The 10,647-nt window shown below is 41.1% G+C and overlaps 2 protein-coding genes across 3 annotated transcripts; one reads left to right on the top strand and one right to left on the bottom strand.

Annotated features, from left to right (window-relative positions):
* Positions 1 to 5,857: 5,857 nt before the first annotated feature.
* Positions 5,858 to 8,972, top strand: pabpn1l (PABPN1 like, cytoplasmic). 2 transcript variants are annotated; one of them, XM_021607125.3, is made up of 6 exons: positions 5,858 to 6,241; positions 6,781 to 6,877; positions 7,246 to 7,316; positions 7,456 to 7,562; positions 7,737 to 7,824; positions 7,973 to 8,972. In XM_021607125.3, the coding sequence occupies exons 1-6, from the start codon at positions 6,173 to 6,175 to the stop codon at positions 8,291 to 8,293; spliced, it is 753 nt and encodes a 250-aa protein (XP_021462800.1). In that variant the 5' UTR covers positions 5,858 to 6,172; the 3' UTR covers positions 8,294 to 8,972. The 2 variants fall into 2 exon arrangements, with proteins under 2 accessions (XP_021462800.1, XP_021462801.1); XM_021607126.3 differs by having other exon boundaries at positions 5,890 to 6,241; positions 7,249 to 7,316.
* Positions 7,301 to 10,647, bottom strand: LOC110526300 (trafficking protein particle complex subunit 2-like protein). The gene is made up of 5 exons (XM_021607127.3): positions 10,371 to 10,647; positions 9,554 to 9,726; positions 9,375 to 9,462; positions 9,205 to 9,284; positions 7,301 to 9,114 (listed from the first exon to the last, which is right to left on the bottom strand). Exons 1-5 carry the CDS (start codon positions 10,542 to 10,544, stop codon positions 9,069 to 9,071), a joined length of 561 nt encoding a protein of 186 aa, XP_021462802.1. The 5' UTR covers positions 10,545 to 10,647; the 3' UTR covers positions 7,301 to 9,068.

The raw sequence follows: 10,647 nt of genomic DNA, 5'->3' as shown, positions 1-10,647 counted from the left end.
CATATTTCCTGATTTTCTGAGTCAAAGATCCTTATTTCAACGTCATAATGAAATACTGCTGCACAGGTAAGTTGGAAAATCGTATTTTGGCGTAGTTGTTTTCAAAGTCGGGGTTGCGACCAGGAACTGCATTGGAGTCAACAAAATGTAAATACACTGAACAGAAATATAAACGCAACATGTAAAGTGTTGGTCCCATGTTTTAAGATCCCAGAAATGTTCCTTACCCACAATAAGCTTACAGTGGGGCAAAAAAGTATTTAGTCAGCCACCAATTGTGCAAGTTCTCCCACTTAAAAAGATGAGAGAGGCCTGTAATTTTCATCATAGGTACACTTCAACTATGACAGACAAAATGAGAGAAAAAATACAGAAAATCACATGGTAGGATTTTTAATGAATTTATTAGCAAATTATGGTGGAAACTAAGTATTTGGTCAATAACAAAAGTTTATCTCAAAACTTTGTTATATACCCTTTGTTGGCAATGACAGAGGTCAAACGTTTTCTGTAAGTCTTCACAAGGTTTTCACACACTGTTGCTGGTATTTTGGCCCATTCCTCCATGCAGATCTCCTCTAGAGCAGTGATGTTTGGGGGCTGTTGCTGGGCAACACAGAGTTTCAACTCCCTCCTAAGATTTTCTATGGGGTTGAGATCTGGAGACTGGCTAGGCCACTCCAGGACCTTGAAATGCTTCTTATGAAGCCACTCCTTCGTTGCCCGAGCGGTGTGTTTGGGATCATTGTCATGCTGAAAGACCCAGCCACGTTTCATCTTCAATGCCCTTGCTGATGGAAGGAGGTTTTCACTCAAAATCTCACGATACATGGCTCCATTCATTCATTCCTTTACACGGATCAGTCGTCCTGGTCCCTTTGCAGAAAAACAGCCCCAAAGCATGATGTTTCCACCTCCATGCTTCTCAGTAGGTATGGTGTTCTTTGGATGCAACTCAGCATTCTTTGTCCTCCAAACACGTTTTTACCAAAAAGTTATATTTTGGTTTCATCTGACCATATGACATTCTCCCAATCTTCTTCTGGATCATCCAAATGCTCTCTAGCAAACTTCAGACGGGCCTGGACATGTACTGGCTTAAGCAGGGGGACACGTCTGGCACTGCAGGATTTGAGTCCCTGGTGGCGTAGTGTGTTACTGATGGTAGGCTTTGTTACTTCGGTCCCAGCTCTCTGCAGGTCATTCACTAGGTCCCCCCGTGTGGTTCTGGGATTTTTTCTCACCGTTCTTGTGATCATTTTGACCCCACGGGGTGAGATCTTGCGTGGAGCCCCAGATCGAGGGAGATTATCAGTGGTCTTGTATGTCTTCCATTTCCTAATAATTGCTCCCACAGTTGATTTCTTCAAACCAAGCTGCTTACCTATTGCAGATTCAGTCTTCCCAGCCTGGTGCAGGTCTACAATTTTGTTTCTGGTGTCCTTTGACAGCTCTTAGTGTGCCTGTATAAGGTTGTGGACAGGTGTCTTTTATACTGATAACAAGTTCAAACAGGTGCCATTAATACAGGTAACGAGTGGAGGACAGAGGAGCCTCTTAAAGAAGAAGTTACAGGTCTGTGAGAGCCAGAAATCTTGCTTGTTTGTAGGTGACCAAATACGTATTTTCCACCATAATTTGCAAATTAATTAATTACAAATCCTAAAATGTGATTTTCTCATTTTGTCTGTCATAGTTGAAGTGTACCTATGATGAAAATTACAGGCCTCTCTCATCTTTTTAAGTGGGAGAACTTGCACAATTGGTGGCTGACTAAATACTTTTTTGCCCCACTGTATGTCTCTCAAATGTTGTGCAATTTTGTTTATATCGCTGTTAGTGAGCATTTCTCCTTTGCCAAGATAATCCATCCACCTGACAGGTGTAGCATATCAAGAAACTGATTAAACAGCACAATCATTAAACAGGTGCACCTTGTGCTGGGGACAATAAAAAGTCACTAATATGTGCAGTTTTGTCACACAAATCAATGCAATAGATGTCTCAAGTTTTGACAGAGCGTGCAATTGGACCAGCCACGTGGACCTGCTGATGAAACTAGGTTTGCACAACCAAGGAATTTCTGGATAATCTGTCAGAAACCCTCTCAAGGAAGCTCATCTGTGTGCTTATCGTCCTCCACAAGGTTTGGACCTGACTGCAGTCCGGCGTCGTAACCGACTTAAGTGGGCAAATAATCACCTTCGATGGCCACTGGCACACTGGAGAAGTGTGCTCTTCATGGATTAATCACGGTTTCAACTGTACCGGGCAAATGACAGATGCCTCATAAGTCCTCAACTGGCAGCTTCATTAAATAGTACCCGCAAAACACCAGTCTCAACGTCAACAGTGAAGAGGCAACTCTGGGATGCTGGCCTTCTAGGCAGAGTTCCTCTGTCCAGCGTCTGTGTTCTTTTGCCCATCTTAATCTTTTCTTTTTATTGGCCAGCCTGAGATATGGCTTTTTCTTTGCAACTCTGCCTAGAAGGCCAGCATCCCGGAGTCGCCTCTTCACTGTTGACGATGAGACTGGTGTTTTGCGGGTACTATTTAATAAAGCTGCCAGTTGAGGACTTGTGAGTCGTCTGTTTCTCAAACTAGACACTCTAATGTACTTGTCCTCTTGCTCAGTTGTGCACCGGGGCCTCCCACTTGTCTTTCCATTCTGTTTAGAGCCAGTGTACGCTGCTCTGTGAAGGGTGAAGTACACAGCGTTGTACGAGATCTTCAGTTACTTGGCAATTTCTCGCATGGAATAGCCTTCATTTCTCAGAACAATAATACACTGATGAGTTTCAGAAGAAAGGTCTTTGTTTCTAACAATTTTGAGCCTGTAATCAAACCCACAAATGCTGATGCTCCAGATACTCAACTAGTCTATAGACGGTTAGTTTGATTGCTATTTTAATCAGAACAACAGTTTTCAGCTGTGCTAATATAATTGCAAAAGGGTTGTCATGATCAATTAGCATTTTAAAATGATAAACTTCTATTAGCTAAGACAACGTGCCATTGGAACACAGGAGTGATGATTGCTGATAATGGGCCTCTGCACGCTTATGTAGATATTCCATAAAAAATCTGCCGTTTCCAGCTACAAAAGTCATATACAACATTAACAATGTCTACACTGTATTTCTGATCAATTTGATGTTATTTTAAATGGACAAAAAAAATGCTTTTCTTTCAAAAACAATGAGATTTCTAAGTGACCCCAAACTTCTTGTAAGGGTTTTCGCAGCGTGGTAAGTGTTCATGATGATTTTAATTAAAGAAAGCACTGAACACTGAATCAAAACAATAAAGTGAATTTACAAAATCGAAACAGTACCGTGTGGCCCAAACACTCACATGGAAACAAACACCCACAAAACCCAGGTGGAAAAAGGCTACCTAAGTATGATTCTCAATCAGAGACAACTAACGACACCTGCCTCTGATTGAGAACCATACTAGGCCGAACACAAAAACCAACATAGAAAACAAACATAGACTGCCCACCCCAACTCACGCCCTGACCATACAAAAACAAAGACAAAAGAAAGGAACTAAGGTCAGAACGTGACACTTCTGAACGGTAGTGTATATACAGTACCAGTCAAAAGTTTGGACACACCTACTCATTCAAGGTTTTTTAAATTCAATTTTTGACCAATTTCTCCATTGTAGAATAATAGTGAAGACATCAAAACTATGAAATAACACATATGGAATCATGTAGTAAGCAAAAAAGTGTTAAACAAATCAAAATATATTTTATATTTGAGGTTCCTCAAAGTAGCCACCCTTTGCCATGACAGTTTGCACGCTCTTGGCATTCTCTCAACCAACTTCATGAAGTTGGAATACATTTTAATTAACAGGTGTGCCTTGCTAAATGTTAATTTGTGGAATTTCTTTCCTTCTTAATGTGTTTGAGCCAATCAGTTGTGTTGTGATAAGGTAGGGTTGGTATACAGAAGATAGCCCTATTTGTTAAAAGACCAGGTCCATATTATGGCAAGAACAGCTCAAATAAGCAAAGGGAAACGACAGTCCATCATTACTTTCAGACATGAAGGTCAGTCAATCTGGAACATTTCAAGAACTTTTAAAGTTTTCTCAAGTGCAGTCGCAAAAACCATCAAGCACTATGATGAAACTAGCTCTCATGAGGACCGCCACATGAAAGGAAGACGCAGTTACCTCTGCTGCAGAGGATAAGTTCATTAGAGTTATCAGCCTCAGAAATTGCAGCCCAAATAAATGCTTCACAGTGTTCAAGTAACAGACACATCTCAACATCAACTGTTGAGATGAGTGTGAATCAGCGTGAATCAGTCCTTCATGGTTGAATTGCTGCAAAGAAACCACTACTAAAGGACACCAATAAGAAGGAAAGACTTGCTTGGGCCAAGAAACGTGAGCAATGGACATTAGATCGGTGGAAATCTGTCCTTTGGTCTGATGAGTCCAAATTTGCGATTTTTGGTTCCATCCGCTGTGTCTTTGTGAGACGCAGAGTAGGTGAACGGATGATCTCCGAATGTGTGGTTCCTACCCTGAAGCATGTAGGAAGAGGTGTGATGGTGTGGGGGTGCTTTGCTGGTGACACTGTCAGTGATTTATTTAGAATTCAAGGCACACTTAACCAGCAGGTCTACTACAGCATTCTGCAGCGATACCCAATCTGGTTAGCACTTTGTGGGACTATCATTTATTTTTCAACAGGACAATGACGCAACACACCTCCAGGCTGTGTAAGGGCTATTTGACCAAGAAGAAGAGTGATGGAGTGCTGCATCAGATGACCTGTCCTACACAATCACCCGACCTCAACCCAATTGAGATGGTTTGGGATGAGTTGGACTGCAGAGTGAAGGAAAAGCAGCCAACAAGTGCTCAGCATATGTAAGGAACTCCTTCAAAACTGTTGGAAAAGCATTCTTCATGAAGCTGGTTGAGAGAATGCCAAGAGTGTGTAAAGCTGCCATGAAGGCAAAGGGTGACTACTTTGAAGAATATAAAATATTAAATATATTTTTTATTTGTTTAACACTTTTTTGGTTAGTACATGATTCCATATGGGTTATTTCATAGTTTTAATGTCTTCACTATTATTCTACAGCGTAGAAAATAGTAAAAATAAAGAAAAACCCTTAAATAAGTTGGTGTGTCCAAACTTTTGACTGGTACTGTATATATAAAAGTATGGTGTGGGACAATAGGCCTATACAAACGTTTTTGAGAAAGATAATTTGATAAATATTTGTTTATTTTTGTTTTGATTAAGAGATGAAAATGCAATGAATTGAAGGTTATTTGGTGATGTAAAAATCGAAATTTACCCAATTATTTTATTTGGCATGGGGTGGGGTCACGCGAAATTCTTGGGGAAAAAATGGGGTCTCGGCTGAGTTTGAATGCCACTATAATCTGATAGACTTTAAAACGGGATTTGTAAAGGTAACGGTAAATGTACCAGTAGAAATATTGAAGTACACAACAGAAACATTAAAGTACACATGTGACTGAGTCCAATAGGCTTAGGTTACTTCAGACATTTAGGCACGGACAACCGTGGGTCGGACAACCGTTTGGTTAAGATTAACGTAAACCATAGACAAAGACCACAACAGGCTTTCTACTGTTATTTACATTATATTTCACATAGTCCATAGAGGGGGACAGTTGTGTACGGGCAGCATAAGGTATGGGCAGCATTTGGACAAGTCCCCTTATCCTGACATTGTAATCAATAGCAGTTCACATTGAAACCACACGAGAATGTATTTATTTGCATATATGAAAATAAAATTATACCATATAGATTTATTTTCATAAAATGCCAATCCAACTACTGATGGGGCAAGCCCACAACCATGTGATGCACAGACAGGTGACAATTAATTGACATTCCCTCTCGTCATATTTGACAGACAGGTAAGCAACCACTATTGACAAGGGCGTGGGTAGATTCCGTCCGCGGGAAGATATTTTTATTTAATCCAAACAAACTTCCGTATATAGGCTACATTTATTAACCTTATTCAAATCGGAGAAGTGATAAAAAAAAAACATCGATTGCATTGGAGTCTTCTACACTGGACTGGCTACAAGAGAGCGACGTCGCGGGGATTGAAGTGGCGTCTGCGGGCATGGGTTTGGTGTCTGCTGTTGAGCACTGAATATGGCGGAGCAAAGGCAAGATATGTACATAGAAGGCGAGCTCACGGGAGATCATTACATGGAGGACCCGGTATGTAAGAAAACATGAGATAATTGTATTTGGCCTTGCGTGATACAAATTGCAGGCTAGCCTACTGTTTTTTTTCTTGAATGCGCAATTGATTGTAGGCTACATAACGTAGGGTCAAATGATATTCCAGGTAGCCTATTGTATTATTACTGCAGCACATATGCTACGTCTATGTTCTACCTATGTTACCTGATTGATATGACAGTTTGTAGGTTTAAACTGCATTATCTTGCCACAATATATCCAGCCACTGGGGCGCGTCTCGCGCGCCTGCGTAATGTGGCAGCAGCAAGTGTGGTTCTGAACAACAATATAATTGCATCCTCAAACAACAACTTAAAACAGCTGTTCAAATAGGCCACTTGAGATGCTAGGCATCCGAAACTTCAAGGCGCTCTTATCTCATACATTTCAGACATGTTTTTATGTTGTCTGAAAGTTTTTTATTTATTTGTTAAATGGTTTCATACTGCATATTCCTACACTACCCCTATGACAATGCGTATTTCAGATGTTTTGGCATTTCCCATTGCATATAGGAGCTTGAAGCAATCAAGGCACGGGTGCAAGAGATGGAGGAGGAGGAGCGGCTGAGAGCAGTGCAGTATGAGGCAACAGAGAGACAGATCCAGGCAGGTGAGCTCCTGTTCAGCTGAGCTCCAGCTCCTGTTCAGCCTAGCCAGCTGGCCCACACCTGAGCCCATCTGCTGGGCTGGCCTGACACGGTGTGGCTCACATGAGCCTCATCATTGCCCAATGAGACGAGCAGTGAGCCGCAGCGTTCCAGAAGGGTTTTATCATTGCCCAAGGCCCGGCAGCCTCTATTTCAGGTTATCCCTTCCTCTGACGGAATGGGGCTGTCGTCTTGCAAACTCCTCTTGATAAATATATCTAACTAGTCCTCAGTTCCTCTTGGTGGTGTTGTAATTAGTTGCTTTGTGTTTGATGTCTTTCAATTTCTGTCCTGTGCAATATGCTCCAGTGTTCTCTTCTGTTCAAAACAGCAGGAATGTTCTATACAATGACCCATGAGGAAAGGATAGATGCTGACAACAGATCTGTCTATGTGGGAAATGTAAGGTTTATTTTTTTAAATTAATGTCTACATTTAGCATTCATGTCAAGTTATACACAATTCATATTTGATACGATATCCACACAGTAACCGAGGGTCCTCATGCATAGACTCATGATATTTTATGGACATTAAACAGGTGGAGTATGGTGCCACTGCAGATGAGTTGGAGATCCATTTCAATGGCTGTGGTCCTGTCAACAGAGTAACCATCCTTTGTGACAAATTCTCTGGCCATCCCAAGGGGTGAGGTTAACTATCCATCCCATCATGTGGGACCTCAGTTTCAATGCCAAGTCCAATTACATGGTTTATGCACCATTTTATTTGTTTCTTGGACATTTTGTTAACTTTGTTGACATTTCTGTTAACTTATACACAATCACATACTCAAACTGTTAACGACTTTCTTTCTCACAGTTTTGCATATATTGAGTTCCATGACAGGGACTCAGTGCAGACTGCCATGAGCCTGGATGAGACGGTATTCAGAGACAGAGTCATAAAGGTTAGTAGGAAGGGAAACCTGAATTCTAAACTCAAAACACACTTGATAAAGTTGCACATTCATGAATAAATTGAGCAGAATTAAGTTTCCCTGTTAATTATGATTCCAGGTCTTTTAGTAGGTATTTTCTGTGGCCTTTGCATTGTAGGTATTGCCTAAAAGGACCAACATGCCAGGAATCAGCACCACAGACAGGGGGATTCACAGAGGTGCTCGATCCAGGGGGCGAGGTTTCCACCCACCCAGATACAATGGGTATCAACAAGGCAGGTTCCGCTACAATACTGGCCCTGCCAGGTCAGTCTCACCACACCCCTACGGGCCCCCAGCTGGGAAGAGACACTGGGGGGTTCCTGAGCACCGTGAGCAGGGCCCTAAACGGCACCCATGCCTTCTTCTCATAACCCCACCCACTGATCACTCTGGGCCGGGGCACAGTGGACACATGCACCCGCAGCAACACTACTGAATCACGTCTGGATTCAAGTTATTGTTTGATATCAACATGGAATGAGAATTTCAGGAAATCGTGTCTTGCTCGTCTCTACTCGACTCATTTGCAAATTATTTTCAATGCATGTTAATGGGCAGAAATCGAGAGAAAAGCAGATTTCAACCTCATTGAATTAATTCATATGGCAACTTTTGTTAACTGTCTCTATAAAAAGTTATTGCAACTTAATCCTAACAAGAAAGACTTTGCAATGGCCATTTTGTCCTCTTATTGTAGGGGAAATGGATGAGGCCAGCCTCGGTTTGCTGCTTAATACGGTTAAAGATTGTGCCTATGGTGTTTTATTTCTTGAGCAGTTTCTGTGCCATTATTTACCCCAATAACTTTTTGAATGCACAGCCATTTGCCATGTCAGAAACTTTTTTTTTTTTAAGGATGTTTTGATCAGATTACTCATTCTGTTGGTGTGGCTATCGAGCTTGTAAGTATAGTTGTTGTAAAACACCAAACACAAATGATAACATTTGGGGTGTGATTGGCTTTCTTTTGTAACTATATTGACATGCAATTGGCAGTTTGAGCGACTGAGTGGTTGCTATGTACTTGAAGCAATGTTTATCGCTGTATATAATTTGTCAACCATCTTTTGCTTTAGAAATGAATAAATGAATTACACTTGAGTGCTTATTTGAAATGGAGGTTCTGATGGACAGTTTATTTCACTGTTATACACGAGGCAACATGTAAAGGGTTTCCCGGAAATTATGTACAGATGTTCGGGAGGACAATATCAGCTAGCTTGCACCATCATTGCAGACACAATGCTGTCAAAGGCCCTGGAGGGAAAAAAAGGTGGAAATCACAATGATTATAGCAATTTTGATATACACCATTACATAAGTAACAGTGTAGTGGGGGTAGCTTACTTAGACTGAATGGTGTCTCCAGGATTGTAGAATGGGTTGCACATCACATCAGTAAATGAGTTGTGTAGCTTTCTGAACATCTGAAGGAAAGAATAACTCAAGTAGTTTAATCAAAACTAGATCCCCTGCAAGCCATTAAGAGAAACATACAGAGTCAGGGGTTGACTTACACTTCTAATCTCATTGTCTCGCAGAGATGTGTTTGATGAGTCCACGACAATGACAAACTTCACCTTAGAGTTTGTCACATAGCCATATCTGGTATGTCGGTAAAGGAGTATACATACAATTTGATAGAAAAATTGATGCAGACAGAAGTGTAATATACCATTTTATCAAATGAGGATACACTTTGTAGTCCTCCGTTGGGTACAGCAACCCAAGGTAAAGCTCTCTCTGGTCTGCCATTGCTTTGCCGACTGCTGAAATCTTCTCTTCCACCACATCCAGAGAGGTATGCACTGTGTAGTGGAACTTCAGTTCATTCTGTACGGGTACACTTCGGATGAACAGAGGATAATTCTAACAGAATAGAGAATTAATTAGTGTAACCTTCCATAATAAAACCTCAATTCATAATTCGGGCCAAATACTTGCAGATAGAATATATATGGTGCTGGACCACAGTTTGAGGGTGTGCAATCTTTTGTTCCAGCCCAATAACACACCCGAGGGCTTAATGATGAGCTAGTTTGTTAACATTGGGTGTGTTGGGCTAGAATTTAAAAAAACTCAACCTTTGGTTTGGACCAATATTGAAGAACAGCACTGATCTGCACATCAATTGAATACGAATAGCGAGCTTCGTCTGAACCTTTAATCTGAAGTCTGACTTGATGCATTATTATTGTATGCTTATCTCTCAAGTAAACTCTACGACATAGGCTACTAACTAGCTAGTCAGTTCTAAATAAACCATACTCAATTTAGCTAACTAACTAGTTAGCCCAGCTGGCAAGCTACTACCTAGCCTTATAGCATCACAGTCACCACTCAGGTTCGTAGAGGGGTTGGGTTAAATGCGGATGACACGATTCAGTTGAATGCATTCAGTTGTACAACTGACTAGGTATCCCCCTTTCCCATTGGAGGCTAGTACATAAAAAATAGATGCAAATTACATTCCATCAAATGTCGATGTAAATAGCATTCTTGTTTCATTTTACCTCTTTAGCGATGACAGCTATACAGACCGCCATCTTGGAATTATGCCTGCCAAGACGTATCACGTGACTGTGTGTGCTAGCTAAAGACAAGCCAGATAACTTCAATTTCTCCCCTAATTTTGTGTAACTGTTCATGGAAAATAACGGGACTTGTGTTTTTAAGCGTGTCAACATCGCGTAGTAAAGTCAGCTAAACCCAATTGAATATGCGCAAGTGTTGCGCTAAAAAAGCTCGTGAAAGCAAACAATGAGAAATGGTCATGTGCTTCCTGAATGT

The sequence above is a fragment of the Oncorhynchus mykiss genome, chromosome 6 (assembly GCF_057628025.1).
Source record: "Oncorhynchus mykiss isolate SJ-2025 chromosome 6, ASM5762802v1, whole genome shotgun sequence".
NCBI lineage: Eukaryota > Metazoa > Chordata > Actinopteri > Salmoniformes > Salmonidae > Oncorhynchus > Oncorhynchus mykiss.
The sequence above is the reverse complement of the archived record's forward strand: the minus strand, read 5'-3'. Positions and strand labels throughout refer to the sequence as shown.

Excerpts from the sequence above, each read along its gene's own strand:
- pabpn1l (XM_021607125.3), top strand. The coding sequence starts at position 6,173 with ATGGCGGAGCAAAGGCAAGATATGTACATAGAAGGCGAGCTCACGGGA. Across the intron at positions 6,878-7,245 it reads AGAGAGACAGATCCAGGCAG|CAGGAATGTTCTATACAATG; the intron begins GTGAGCTCCTGT and ends TGTTCAAAACAG. Across the intron at positions 7,317-7,455 it reads GATCTGTCTATGTGGGAAAT|GTGGAGTATGGTGCCACTGC; the intron begins GTAAGGTTTATT and ends GACATTAAACAG.
- LOC110526300 (XM_021607127.3), bottom strand. The coding sequence starts at position 10,544 with ATGTTGACACGCTTAAAAACACAAGTCCCGTTATTTTCCATGAACAGT. Across the intron at positions 9,727-10,370 it reads TAGCTGTCATCGCTAAAGAG|AATTATCCTCTGTTCATCCG; the intron begins GTAAAATGAAAC and ends CTATTCTGTTAG. Across the intron at positions 9,115-9,204 it reads GGAGACACCATTCAGTCTAA|GGCCTTTGACAGCATTGTGT; the intron begins GTAAGCTACCCC and ends TTTTCCCTCCAG.